General features: G+C 33.3%; 1 protein-coding gene across 2 annotated transcripts; it reads left to right on the top strand.

The window, feature by feature from the left end:
- The first annotated feature begins 8,242 nt into the window (after positions 1 to 8,242).
- On the top strand, positions 8,243 to 12,515 carry LOC140860945 (transcription factor bHLH128). 2 transcript variants are annotated; one of them, XM_073263946.1, is made up of 6 exons: positions 8,243 to 8,654; positions 10,150 to 10,472; positions 10,891 to 11,031; positions 11,487 to 11,552; positions 11,694 to 11,762; positions 12,347 to 12,515. In XM_073263946.1, exons 1-6 carry the CDS (start codon positions 8,318 to 8,320, stop codon positions 12,350 to 12,352), a joined length of 942 nt encoding a protein of 313 aa, XP_073120047.1. In that variant the 5' UTR covers positions 8,243 to 8,317; the 3' UTR covers positions 12,353 to 12,515. The 2 variants fall into 2 exon arrangements, with proteins under 2 accessions (XP_073120047.1, XP_073120045.1); XM_073263944.1 differs by lacking the exon at positions 12,347 to 12,515 and adding an exon at positions 12,112 to 12,314 and having other exon boundaries at positions 8,244 to 8,654.
- The last annotated feature ends 2,152 nt before the right edge of the window (positions 12,516 to 14,667 follow it).

The following is a 14,667-nucleotide window of genomic DNA, read 5'->3' as shown; positions in this document are numbered from 1 at the left end:
TTTATTTAAGGATTTTTATTGTGAAATCAAATACTATCCGGGAAAATCTAACGCAGCAGCAGATGCCCTGAGTAGAAAAGTATGTGCTCTATCTTTATCTACTATAGGTGTATCTAGTTTGATTGAGAATTGTTGTGTTTCTGGGTATGTATTTGAGATAGATAGAAGACCGATGAGAGTGTATGCAATCAGTGCTGAGCCAGAGTTGTTGATTCATATCAAAGAAGCACAGAAAGTTGATCAGAATGTACAGAAATCAATTGAAATGATCAGATCAGGACATCAGTCTGAGTACAAGCTTAGTGACGATGATATCTTGTATGTGAATAACCGAATAGTTGTTCCCAATATTGCAGACTTGAGACAGAATATTCTGAAAGAAGCCCATTGTAGTCGCTTTAGTGTTCACCCTGAAGGCAGAAAGATGTACAACGACTTGAAGAGTCAGTACTGGTGGAAGCAAATGAAGTCTGATGTGACTGAATTTGTATCTAAATGTTTGAATTGCCAACAGGTGAAAGCTGAAAGAAAGAAACCGGGTGGCTTATTACAGAGTTTATCAATTCCTGAATGGAAATGAGATCACATTTCCATGGACTTTGTAACGAAGTTGCCGTGATCATCTCGAGGATGCGATGCTGTTTGGGTGATCATCGACAGGTTGACGAAATCTGCGTGCTTTATTCCTTATCGAATGACTTATCGTCATGATCAAATGGCGGATCTCTATATTCGAGAAGTGGTAAGACTACACGATGTGCCAAAGTTGATTGTATCTGATTGAGATCCGAGGTTTACTTCGCACTTTTGGCATAGCCTACAGGAAGCTCTAGGTACGCGTTTACATTTGAGTACTGCTTACCATCCTCAAACCGACGGTCAATCTGAACGAACAATTCAGACGCTTGAGGATATGCTTAGAGCTGTAGTACTTGATTTTGGTGTTACATGGCAAAATTCTATACCACTCGTGAAATTTTATTATAACAACAGTTATCAGACGAGTATAGAGATGGCACCATTCGAAGCGTTATATGGAAAGAATTGTCGATCACCTTTGTATTGGGATGATGTTTCTGAGGTACCTAAGTTAGGGCCAGATATGATCAGACAGATGACTGAAAAGGTGAAACTGATACAACAGAGAATGAGAACAGCATAGCACAGACAGACCAGATATGCGAATGTACGACGACTGTCGTTATCTTTTGATCAGGGAGATAGAGTGTTTCTGAAGATTTCACCGTTCAGAGGCACCGTTCGATTTGGTAAACGAGGGAAATTATCTCCGAGGTATATTGGGCCATATGAGATTCTCGAGAAGATAGGCAATCTAGCTTATCGACTCGCTCTTCCTATGTCTTTATCTGGAATACATGATGTCTTTCATGTATCGATGTTGAGGAAGTACATATCTGATGCATCTCATGTGATTTACTCCGATGAAGCTGAATTGGATGACACTCTTAGTTATTTCGAGCAACCTATTCAGATTCTTGATAGAAAGACAAAGCAACTCCGAACGAAGACCATTCCATTGGTGAAGATTCAATGGAGTCGACACGATGTTGAAGAAGCAACTTGGGAAGTCGAAGAAGATATGAAGCAACGATTTCCTTATCTATTTCACTGATGTGAGTTCTTATTCAGTTTTCAGTTATTCTTTATTCTTATGAGCATACGGACTGCATATCTATACTGTTTATGAATTCGAGGACGAACTCATGTTTTAGTGGGGGAGAAATGTAAGGCCCGGGATTAATTAGAGATTAATCCGAATTTATTTAAATTTTAATCCGAGTATATTTAATTTGGGAATATTTGGAGTTTTGATTTAAATTCTAATATTCTTAAATTATTTAGGATTGAAATTGAATTAAAATAAGGGCCGAGGACCAAATTGCAATTAGTGAAGACTCTAGGGACTAAAGTGCAATTTTGGTGAAAGTTATCAGATTTTGGCTTGTTGACTCAGCTTGTGCAATGTGTAAGCATGATATTTTTGTTCAGAAAACATTGAAGCAAGAATAGAGCCGATCTTTTTCTTTTTCCCCTTTGAAAGTTTGATTTTCGAATTGCCATAACTTTTGAACCGGTTGTCCGATTTCGATTCCGTAAAGTGTTCTGGAATCCTTACGACGAGGGCTTCAATCTCGTGTAAGTTTTATACTGTGTTTTATGGATTTCGAAATCATTATGGATCAGACATCAGAATTTTGGTTGTTGATTGTGTTCTTACGTTGGTATCGTTTCTATTTTCGAACCGGATCAAAGTTAGATGATTGAAGGGATTGATTATGTTTTGTAGCAGGTATATCGATGATTATAACAACTGATAAGATGTTTTATGGCTGAGTTCTATATGTTATATGCTGGTATATGAATTGGAGTTACAAGTTTCGAAGTCGGGATTACGTCGGTTACCGATTTGGAATCGCTACGTCGTTTAATCGAGTTTTGGAACTGTTTTGATAGCCCAATTCTGAGTTGAAGTTGTTATTGAGATGCTATGAATGTTATAGTATTTTTATTGTTCAGTTTTAGTCAAGTTTGGAAGGCCAACAACACGAGACGCCGACTTTGAACCGAAGAAAGTTGATTGAGGTTTGAATTGGTTTTGATTGATGAAATCTTGATGGTTTTGGTTCGTTTCTGACATGATAGATTGATATGAAGTTTGATATGTGTATTTGGATAGTATCTTTCAGATTTGAAGAGTTCAGAATCGAATTAAACGAAGGTATAATGACGATATCGCGAAGTAGGGACTTTGAAACTCAAGAATGATTATCTTTGAGTTGGCCCGCAAAAATCACATACTTGTTTATGTTTTGATTTGATTGTGGTGTTGTCGATCCATCTCAGGTAGTGGATCTTTAAATTTGAGTTGATATGATGTTATATCGAATTGATTCTAAGCCAAGTTTGCGGTTAACCTTATTTGCGAGTCGTTTACGAATTCGTTAGATGGATATCCATGTCAAGATCAGTTATGAATCTTGATGGCTTCGAAGTTATGTGAATCAATTCGTATTTAAAGCGTTTGAGTACTCTATTTGTTGAGTCGAGTTTGAAATAGAGTTAATATGATTTATTTAATGCTTTTGATATGTTGGTTATACTGAGAATTATATATCACCGGAGTTTATCCGGCTGTTGTCTTGTTTTGTATGTGTGCATGACAACAGAGAGGGGAGGAGCTGATCATCGACGTCATTGACAGCTGGGAGAGAGTCTAGCACGTGAGGGCTTGGGTTGTAGATGATGTTTTGAATGTTAGAAGCATGAAACCTTAGAACTTGTGGGTTTTGGAATACATGTATGAAACTTGAGATAGATTATGTCTTTTATCATTTCTTTAGCGACTTGTGCGATGTAATAAATACATGTATAGATGCTTGAGACCTTGTTTATATTAATATGCATGATTTGGATCTTTTATATCATGTTTTAGACTTGAGTTTGATGAATTGGAAGGAGTTGAAGGGATCAAATTTGCGGACAAAGAACAAGGCAAGTTTCTGCTCCAGGAGGCGCCCCCGCGGTAATTTTTGACGGCTCGCGCGTAGCCTGGAGATTAGCCTCCTGTTTTGGAAAAATACAGGGGCGCCCCCGCGGTAGTTTTTGGCGGCGGGGGCGCACCCCTTTTTGAAAAAAAAAAAAAAAAATTTTTTAGATCCTTTCTTTCCTTATTAGTTTAATGATGCTTATTCATTAAATGCCCTTAAGATTTGAGATTAGAAACCCGAGGCCCCACATTATAGGCTTGGACTAGAGTGCCAATATCGCTAGGTTGCTTATTCTGAGGTACGGACGTACTATCCGAGATATCCTGATTGAGTATGCATGTTCTATGTTTGCACGGTTTATTTGGCATGACTTATGTGAATTTATTATGTCACGATTATTATACTGCATGCATTATCACGTTGAGCCTACACCTTGAAATTACATGTAGAGGGGTTGCTCAACCCCGAGGTTTTTGTGGATGTATGCCATGAATTTGAGTCTGGATAGTCCACTTATTTCTTATAGTATTGGAGTACCTCCTGATGCAACGGCCCAGTGTGCTACATACCATAGCGCTATTTTTCGAGAAATATTTTCTACCATGATAGGTTTCTAGTACCTGATCATTTTCATTTATCATTCATAGCATATGTATACTCATACTTTCGTACCGAGCATTTTTAACTCACATCCTCGGTTTTGGTTCTGGACATCCCATTCCACGGGGGCAGGACTTAGGTTGGACGGACCAGGTGGTTGCGGTCGTTGATCAGCTGCAGGGTGGATTGTACTATACCAGGTTTTCATTTGTGGAGTTTTAGTATTATCTTCAATTGGGTTGTAATACATTTATCAGTAATTGTTTTGGGACCGGTTGTATTCATGCCGATAGTTTTTAGTTGAATTAATTATGTTTTCGTCGGATTACTTTTGATTATTGTTTATTAAGTTATATTTCATGCTTAAGCTTTGACACTTAGTGATTCCGGGACAGGTCACTACACCAAGATGAGAAGTTGTAGCGCCTAGGCGCTGTCGACTAGCGCCTAAATTGAAAGAGATATCCTTAGCATACCATAACCCAACATTTTGAGTTCCTTTGAGATCTCGAAGTAAACTGTTTTTTTCCATGAGCCAAACTGAAGTTGTAAACTGGACACGCTTACTAGTAGTTTTTTGAGTCTTTGTGGTGTAATTGATGAGGGATTTGAGTATGGAATCAAGTGTTCCACCTGGATTTCAAAACAAAAAACATTAATAAAAATTTAGATACCAAAATGATGAATTTTGTTCTTCTGATCCTGTTACCTACATGCACACATTTTAATAACTTGTTCCTCGCATCTATTTGGGTTCAGACGGGATTATTCCTTTGGTAACCGAAGGAGTGGCCACCATATTAGACCATTTCCCCAAGATAGTAGAGGATCAGAAATAGAAGTGTCAAAATGGGCCAGACCCGTCGAGTTGGTCCGCACCACCATACAAAATAGGTGGGTTGGGTTGGTAATTTCTCAACTCACAAAAAGGTGGGTCAACCCTCCCCTCACAACATGTCGCCACACACCATTAGGCGGGGTGGAACGGGGATGTCTCGGCGGGTTGAGAAAACACCAACCTAACCCACCTATTTTAGGTGGTGTTCTCAGCATTAGCTCTCATGTCTCTGCTTTTATCTCTGACATCCCATTCGATGGGACGTCATCGGTTAACTAGTATTAATATATGTTTGAACCCCTCAAAAAAATTAAAAAAGCAATTTTTTCACTTCTGGTCCCTTGATATTCGAGCGAGGCACCCAAAAAAGGGAGCCCTAACGCGACCCTGGGCGCGGCGGTGCCCCAGAAAGGCTGATAAAAAGAGGCTTTCATTCTTGATAATTCCTGTTGTCTCTGCAACTCAGGACAGAAGTCTCTTGACCATATGTTCTTCATTTTTCACTTCTTATGTGTTTACATTATTTGGTGCTTGTATTAGCTGAAATCTCAATTACAATGTCATCCCATGATGCAGAAATTCAAGAAATATAAGATCAAGATTTGAAATCATGGAAATATCTACCAACGGTCCACTAGAAATGGGAAGTGGATGACATTTAGGGAGGGGTTTTGTGTTCCAGGATAATTTGAAGCATGAATTGAGATTTGGGATCTAGGAAAACAATCTAGTGGTTAATTTTTGTTGCTATTCTTAATCATCCTTCTTTGACTTTGCTGTGCCACCTTATCCAAGGGGTCCAAATGTACACACAGAATTATCCTTGTTTTTTACCCTAAAATATCGATAGCATTGGTTTATTTTTTAAAAATTTCATATTGTTGCAAGCTTGGACTTACAGGAACTGAATGGAATTCCTGGATTAACTTATCATAATCTCATATAAAAATAATCAATCTCAAACCACTAGTTTTTAATTAATTCAACTCTTGAATTAATTTAAGATTTATGACTATTTCTATTCTTCCATGCATATTCGAACAAAAGAGTTTGGTGCATGCAGACTCGAAGCTGGTCGGGCAAAATTTTTTTTTGCAAAAACCGAGAACATATGGTGAGCGTTTCGAGATCTATTCTGATCATAAAAGTTTGGATACAAAGCTTGGAAATCATATTTTAATACCGTTGGATATTTAACCCTCCATGACTTACAATTCAAGGCAACGATCGTAATGTTATTTTTGTTTCTTTCATTTGTCAAAAAAGAAAAATCAAAAAAATTTAGACATGAAAAATTAAAGGCTTTACTAAGTTCATAAATTTTTCCGTTGATAGGTTTTCAAAGACGCTCGCTAGAAACTTCCCCAAAATCTAGAAGCATCATCCAAGCATAGTAAGTATTTACCGGTGTTAAATTATTGCCTCCAAATTAAATCATGAATACTACCTAAATAAAGCGTAAAATTAAATAGTAGGAGCAGAAAATGGTCCAAGATTCAAAGTTGACTCGGGTAAAAATGAATATTAAAATCCCAGTTAAAACAATAAACCCAATAGAGTGTAATTAATCTCGTATGCCGAAAGTCGAAGCAATAATGCTAGGTTGTTTGATTAGAGATACGGACGTACTATTCGAAAATACTAAAAACAATTCATAAAAGACTACAAAACGCTATCTTCAAAACATCAGCATCTCTGAAGGCTTGTCAGGAATTTATAGGCGGGTGTATGTGAAGAGTCGCATGTGAATACCGTTTATCATATCTTTATAGTCAAAAAATAGGCAACTCTTTGGTTCATCATATCAAGCCTGAAAACAAGCGAAAAAACGTGTGTTTTTACTTTAAATCAAGAAACAGGAGAAAAAAAATGATTCTTCCACTCACAACATCAAAACATTCGAGAATTACTTGTTAGGGAAGCACATGAGAGAGCTCATAAGTTAATCTTGATAAAGATGTCTTTTTTTAGTGGTTTTGTACCAATAATTAATTGGTGATAGTCCTAGGGCATGCTGGGTTTCACAGGCGTTTGACGTCTCTCTTTACAGCCCACCTAGACAATCAGTTCTCTCCATAGAACAGGGTTCCCAAGATACTTATCGTTTAGTATTTTTTTTAAAAAAATGAAAATATAATTTGAAATATTAATATTGTACGTATATATATGTAAAGATAATTTAAGATTAATTTAAAATTTTATTTAAAAATTTTGAAACATTGTATGTTTTAGAATAATTGAAAGTAAATGTGCAACATATAACATAGTAATGAATGTTTTAATTATTTTGTGTTTTGATTTTTTATTTTATCCTTGTAATGTTTTATTTTTAATTCTGTATACAATAATAATTATATTTTAATTAAATAAAAATATTAAATATATTAAATTAAATAAAATATTATAAGTTATTAATAAATGTAATTTATATTATTAATAATTATTTAATATAAATTTTTTTTATATTTTTATAAATTAAAATTTTAAATTTGAATAATAAATAAAATTGGAAGAATATGGGTGAGACTCATAAAAAAGTTAATTTTTTTGAAAGTTTTGATGTTGTAATGATGTGATATTATAGGTCTCATTCTGAAGTTGTGTTTAGAATTGCAGGGTTACAGTAACTCAAATAGTTATAAAACTGAAGTATTTTGCATCAAATTCACATCTAAAATATTGAAAATACACGTTTCTATTTTATGAAAAATTAATAGGCATCGTCCTTGCCCTTGATCTTTAATAAAATTTGCATGTTTTACCTCATGCCATGTTGAGTTGTTGCAAATGCTTTGTTTTTGCGCACAAGTAACCATTTTTTTCACAATATTAATTATGTGTATGTTATAAAAATTCCCTTGCATTATTGTAAGACTTTTAGATATGCAAATACATTTCTCACATCATAATACTTTTCGAGAAAATTTGTATTCTTATGTGTGTGATATATTTGAATAGACGTGAAATTATTTGTATTATACATCTATTATTATATAAAAAAATATAAATATAGTTACTTACACGCAAAAACAAGTAGTAGTGTGCAACCAATCACAATATATAGCAAGAGATAAAACATACAAATTTTATAAATGTTAAGGGTCAAAATGTCTATTAAAAGAAATATATATTTTCATATGTATTTTTGATATGAAAAAAAAACTCCAAAAAACTGAAATTTCGACCACAAAAATCATAAAAGTAATCATAATTTTATAATTGCACTCACACATGACATGGTGGCATAACACAAGTGGGCATGTGATAAGAATTGGAGAATAGCTATAAATATTTATAAAAAAAGAGCTCACTACAAAGTCTATCGACACACTTTCTCTCCACAAACTTTTAACTTCCCTTTCCCTCTCATATGTATTCTTCCTCCACTTCATCTTCGTCACAAGGCTCCATGGGCCTCGTCTCCTCCGGCACCGCCGGAGGAGGAGGACTCTTGCGCTATGGTTCCGCACCCAGCTCCCTCCTGGCCGCCTCCGTTGATTCAGCAAGAGAATTCTCCGGCCACTCTCACCTCTCCGCCGTCGGCCACAGAGAGGAACCGCCGCCGCCCAGTAAGGCTAACGCTACGATTGGGTTGCAGCGGGCGTACGGGTTTGGTGTTTCCGGAGCTTCTTCTTCTTCTTTGGTGCGGCACAGTAGCTCTCCGGCGGGCTTCCTCAACCAGATAGCGGCGGCGGTTGGGGATTCCGGTACGTATGTTGACTTTGAACTTTCGTTTGGTGGAAATTTATTTTATAATGTCTTATTCTTGGGCTGTCCACTTTATACGCCGTGATTTGAAATGACGGTTTTAGCCTTGTGTATTATAAATTAATGTTTGTTAATTTTTTTCGTAGGAATTATTTAAATTTTTATTGGCAAGCAGTCTTTATTGTCCCTTTTTGTAAACAAAAAATTAGCATCAACTCAACTGTAGTTCAAATTAAATTCATCATCCTAGCTCATTACATATTAATAAAGCTATGAATCCTATGATGACTCTTATGATGCCAAAAACATTTTATTACAATTGTACAAAATATTATTGATAAGTTGGCAGAATATGATTCTTACAATTAATGCCATCTTCCAAATACATATATATAATTAATTAATTATTATTTTGATAGAACACAATGGATGCATGCAGTAATAATTTAATTTATCATATAAGCATTAGGAATTTCTATAATTTTGTAATATATGAAAGAATTACAAAAATGCCCCTCATTTTATCATTTTTAATTTTGTGCAATAATTTCTTTTGACTTCAAAAATAAAATAATCTCTTTTCTATTTGCTTTTCAATATATATATATATATATATATATATATATATATTATCCTTTGTCTTTTTGCGGTGTATATACAAGTCCCCACTAAACAAGTTGATGGTTTAAATAATAATAATAATATTAAATAAGTTGGGCCCAATAAAGTTTTTATTTCGAAGTAAGATTCAATGTATGCGAATTTATTTTCTTTTTTCAATATTTAGGAAGGTGCATGCATCCACCCCACCCACTCGCAACTCTAAAATTTACTGCAAATGAAGCTACTTGTCACGTGACTTGCGAGTGGCGTCAAATTATGCACACTTTTCTTAATATAATAAATGCTGATATATATTTTTCTATTTAATAAATATAATTTTTAAATTTCTTTGTATTTAATTGGATCGAATATTTTTCATGTTTCTGATGTGTACTTGATTTACGGATATATAACATTACCATAGTATAAGCATTAGCAAATAAAAACTGAAACTCGGGAGATTGCAATTTCCATCGTCCATGTACTCTTTACCATTTTGATTATTTATAGAATTATATTATAAAAATTGATTTATTAGTCAAGTATTTATCAATTTTTGGCAAATTTAATGTCATTGCACCTAGGGTGAGGGTGTTGATGTGATGTTGGACATGTCGATATTATTGGAAGAACGCACCGGAAAAATGACAAACTAAAAAAAACAAAACAAAAATAAATATTTAAATTCGACGACGATGATGACAAATAATTTTGGTATGATCACTTTCAACTAAGAATTCTCAATATTGGTAGCTTTTGAATTTGAAAAATATATGCCATGTTAATTGTCATAACTTTGATTTTAAATTTTTAGTCTTGTAAGAAATCTTTAAATTAATTCCCATTATTTATTTTTATGTGTGCAATATATATATATATATATATATATAGGAGGATTTTCAGTTACAAGAGGGATGGGAAACTATAATAATTCAGAGAATCTATCAAGATTGAACTCTCAGCTCAGCTTCACCAGACAAGACAGCACTCTTTCTTATATCTCTGAAGAAAACGAGAGCGCTGATGGTGATGAAATGAGAACTCAAAACGGGCAAAGAAAGACTTCTCATCCGTACGGGTTCGGGATGGGGACATCGTCGTCCACATGGGACGAAACCAACTCCGTCATGTTCTCCATGGCGCCGAACAAACGATCTAAGATCGTCGGATCAGGAGGTGACTTTCTCGGCAGCCTAGATAGCATGGAGAATCAGGTAGTAGTTCTTAACTTAACATTTTACGTATAAATATATCACTTTCAATTGTACCCTTCATTTTCTTAACTTAACATTTTTTACGTATAAATATACAACATTCAATTATGAATTTCCTCTTGTATACTTCATTTTCTTAACTTAACATTTTTTATGTATAAATATATCACTTTCAATTGTGAATTTCTTCTTGTACCCTTTATTTTCTTCATATTATGTGTTAATAAAACCCCTCGTCTCCTTCTTTGTTAATCCACCATTAATTTAAATATATTTCTTAGTTATATTTTCAATGGTTAATTATCCACGTGCAACGTAACGTACGTGCACTTTCCTAGTATATATGTACGAAAGCTAGCTCTGTGAACGGTGACCTTATTTCTATATGTAACGTACTGTTGCATGCATGTGACTTCAGTTTCAGTTTAGCATGGGACAAGGAGGAATGGAGATGACACAAATGGAGAAGCTAATGCACAGCATCCCGCAGGATTCGGTCCCGTGCAAGATCCGTGCGAAGCGGGGCTGCGCTACTCATCCTCGCAGCATCGCGGAGCGGGTATTGTTTTGACCTACTTCTTCATGCCAAGGATCGAAGGAGTTAACTTGAGCTCGATCAGTTTTTTGACCCAGTCCTAGTCGAGCTTTAGTTGTTTGAAACTTGAGTACCTGAGCCATGGATCTAGTTTTTTAAATTTTAATTTTTAAAAATATTTATTAAATTTAATTTTTTTTTATCTTAATTTTTCAACTTACTGAAATTTGCGGGGTGAATTCATATTTAGTATTTGAGTTTAATTCGAACTCAAGATGGCCTTTCAGCTCTTGCTCGAGCCCAAGCACTATTTTTTGTCAGAGTCGAGCTCGAGTATGTATGAATTCGACTAGATTCGATTGCAACCCTAGCCCGACTTTACTCTCCCTCTGCACATCATGCTTTTCTTTCTTGAATTAATCTTGAAATTGTGTTTTAATTCTTCTGTGAGTTCAAATATATATGTTTTATACAAATAGGAGAGGAGGACGAGAATCAGTGGAAAGTTGAAGAAATTACAAGTTCTTGTTCCGAATATGGATAAGGTACGTACAACTCCAAGAATTCTTTTACCTGGCATGTGTATACTAGGAAATGGATAGTAATTATTGATCGAAAATCGAATACTTCATAACAATTACAGTTTTATTTAATTATTTGGATGTTGAAAAATGTTTATATTGCAGCAAACCAGCTATGCCGACATGCTAGATTTGGCTGTGCAACATATAAAGAGCCTACAAAATCAAGTTCAGGTCGGTTTATAATTCATATTACACTTATCAAAAAAAGAGAAATTCATATTCCATGCATGGTTTATTTTACTGTTTATTCGACTGTTACGCAGTTGTTAAACATTAATAATTATATGATAAAACTATATATTAATGTAATATATATCTTACTTAAATGTTTAGTATGGGGCGAAGTGCAGTCCATCTTCTACATTTTGTATACATGTGTCGTATGTGTCAATGTAGCTAGTATATATATAATTTGTGATGAAATAAGTGAAAAGTAGCAATGATTTAATCATTTTGATTCATAATTTTTTACAAACCTTTTTTGTAATGTATGTGCATAATTTATGTTTATATTTTTCAGAAGCTTAATCAAGAGCTCGATAATTGCACATGTGGATGCAAAAGTAATAAAGATTTATAGCAGGAAATTGGAGTCCATGTATCAGAGTCCATTAGAAGTAGCACTCAATTTTTAGACTTCAGCTTTGTATTATTAAATTTTTATATATATATATACAACTTTGATTTATTTTTATATGTATAAAAAGTGGCAAATTCGCACGACTTTGAGGTTTGGACTTTGATACTAATTGTAGGACTGAACGCGAGATCTCGCGGCAACATTGCGGCTGGGAGGAAGAATGAGGCTATAGGTTGGTTTTAGGGTTAATTGGGGGTTAGCCACAACGCTTGTTAAAAGCGTAGTTTTAATTATTTAAAAAAATATTATCCGCAACACTTTTTAAAAAGTGTTGTCAAAAAGCGTGGTTGTATATAGATAAAAAAAACGCTCATTGACAACGCTTTTCAAAAAGCGTTGTCTTTGAGAACATAAGCGTTGTCTTTATTAAATTTAAAAAAATATAGACAAAGCTTTTCACTAAAAGCGTTGTCTATTTAAAAACAACAACGCTTTTTATTTTAAGTGTTGTTTATAACCTTTTCTCTTGTAGTGGAAAAGCTATTTGTTTTATCAAAAACGTCATCTTTGATAATTGTGTAACTTAAATCTTCTGAATTACTATAAAATAATCCAAGCATCACACAGTTTAATTGTTAGCTTAGCACAGGAAATTATTGCATCGTAATAAAAATGAAAGAAAAAAAATTAGATTATATTTGAACAAGTATTTATAAAACGATGTTATAAATTCTTTTTTAGAAATTTTTTTAAATGTTTTAAAATTTGTTTTTAAATAAACATGTGTTTGGATAGATATTCTATTAAAGCATTTTAAAAGGTAAAAAGGTATATGGACAACTATTTAAAAAAACCATTTTGTAGTTAAAAATAATAAAGAAAGTTTTTGACAACTAGAAAATCTTTTAATTCTCTATTAACTGCGTTTATTTTTAAAAAACTTATACGAACATCAACAAATTTTTTTAATTATTTATTAAAAATTTTACTTAGATAACATTTTTTTTAAAAGAAAAAAAAATTTCGAAGAGGTTTTACAAAATAATTTTCAACTATTATATTACCAATCTATCCAAACATTAATGCTAGCTCCAAGGTCAAGTATGACCACTTTCAACAGGATTTTAATTAGGAGATTTTTTACGAGTGACTATTTGTGACGATCAGACATCATAAGAGGGGTTAGAGAACCGATGTCGTCAGGCCGTTATTAGTTTGAATTGAGGTAGAGCTCTTCAGGTTCTCCATGCTCTGGAGCCACGAGCCTAGACTCTTGTTACGGTATTTTCTCTTGCATGCATACGATGTCAAGTTTTAGTATAGTCGTATTGAAGTCTGACTCGATCCCACAGAGAGAATAAATTAAATGATATTATAATAAATATTTGAATCTAATAAAATCTTAATCAGATTCATAGACGTAATTAGAATGAGTTGATTTTAATTAACTAAAAATTACAATAAACAAAATAAATAAATTCTCAAGACAAAAATCAATGAGAGACAAATTTTAGAGGTTCGATCTCACTTAACTATCAACCAGATTAATTTCTAAAGATTTTTATATCATAAATTTTTCTAATCTTCTATGATCTATCTAAGAATTCTTAATATTTTCTACTTTCTTTCCCAAGTGGTAAGTAGATAATTGTATCTGCTCCATTTTTTGTACTCATAATCAGGGTTGTTTGTGTTTTCACACAAAGTAAGAAATTGTTTGAAAATGTAAATTTTATAAAGCAATTTCTCATTTTGTCTTTATTTAATCAAGATATTAATATGGTTAAAACAAATGTATAAGTAGTTGATGATATTAATTCAAAATGAGTCAATTGTAGGTATAAGATCTTATAAAGAGAACACTAAATATGGGAGTTGGACTATATAATTCAAACGAATGAAAATTAAATGCAATCTAAATAAGTGGGACGGGTGGAGTAGTATTAACCTCAATATTCATATCAAAGTTTAAATATTAAATGAGGTAAATAATATAATAATTCTTCTCATAACTTCAATGGATTTATGAGCCTCCCAAACTTTATAAACACCAACGATATATTTTACTATGGTATAATTCAAATTCTCATCTCCCAAATGTTAGATTTTAAATAATTATAACAATTCAAACAGTGATCAGTTAATTTAACGTAATTAAATCAGGAAAAAAATATAAAACAAACCAACGATGAAATCTAATATGTTAATCAAAACATAAAAAAAACATGTTGTCATGTCAAGCTACGTCGTCCTTCTAGACAAAGAAATAAGTTTATAACAAAAATAAAAATAAAGCAAAACATATTCTTAAAAATTGAAAGGAAACGTAACTTGCATGAAAATTGCAGTACATAATTCCTTATAATTATTTTATTTTTATTAAATTATACATTAATTAAAGAATTTTGCCTTTCTATAATATTGATTTCCTTAAACTATATATTTAATCTCTTATATTTAAAACAACTAGTGCCTCACCCGTGCGATGCACATAAT

This window comes from Henckelia pumila, chromosome 1, assembly GCF_033568475.1.
Source record: "Henckelia pumila isolate YLH828 chromosome 1, ASM3356847v2, whole genome shotgun sequence".
Classification (NCBI taxonomy): domain Eukaryota; kingdom Viridiplantae; phylum Streptophyta; class Magnoliopsida; order Lamiales; family Gesneriaceae; genus Henckelia; species Henckelia pumila.
This window is presented reverse-complemented; position numbering and strand designations above follow the sequence as displayed.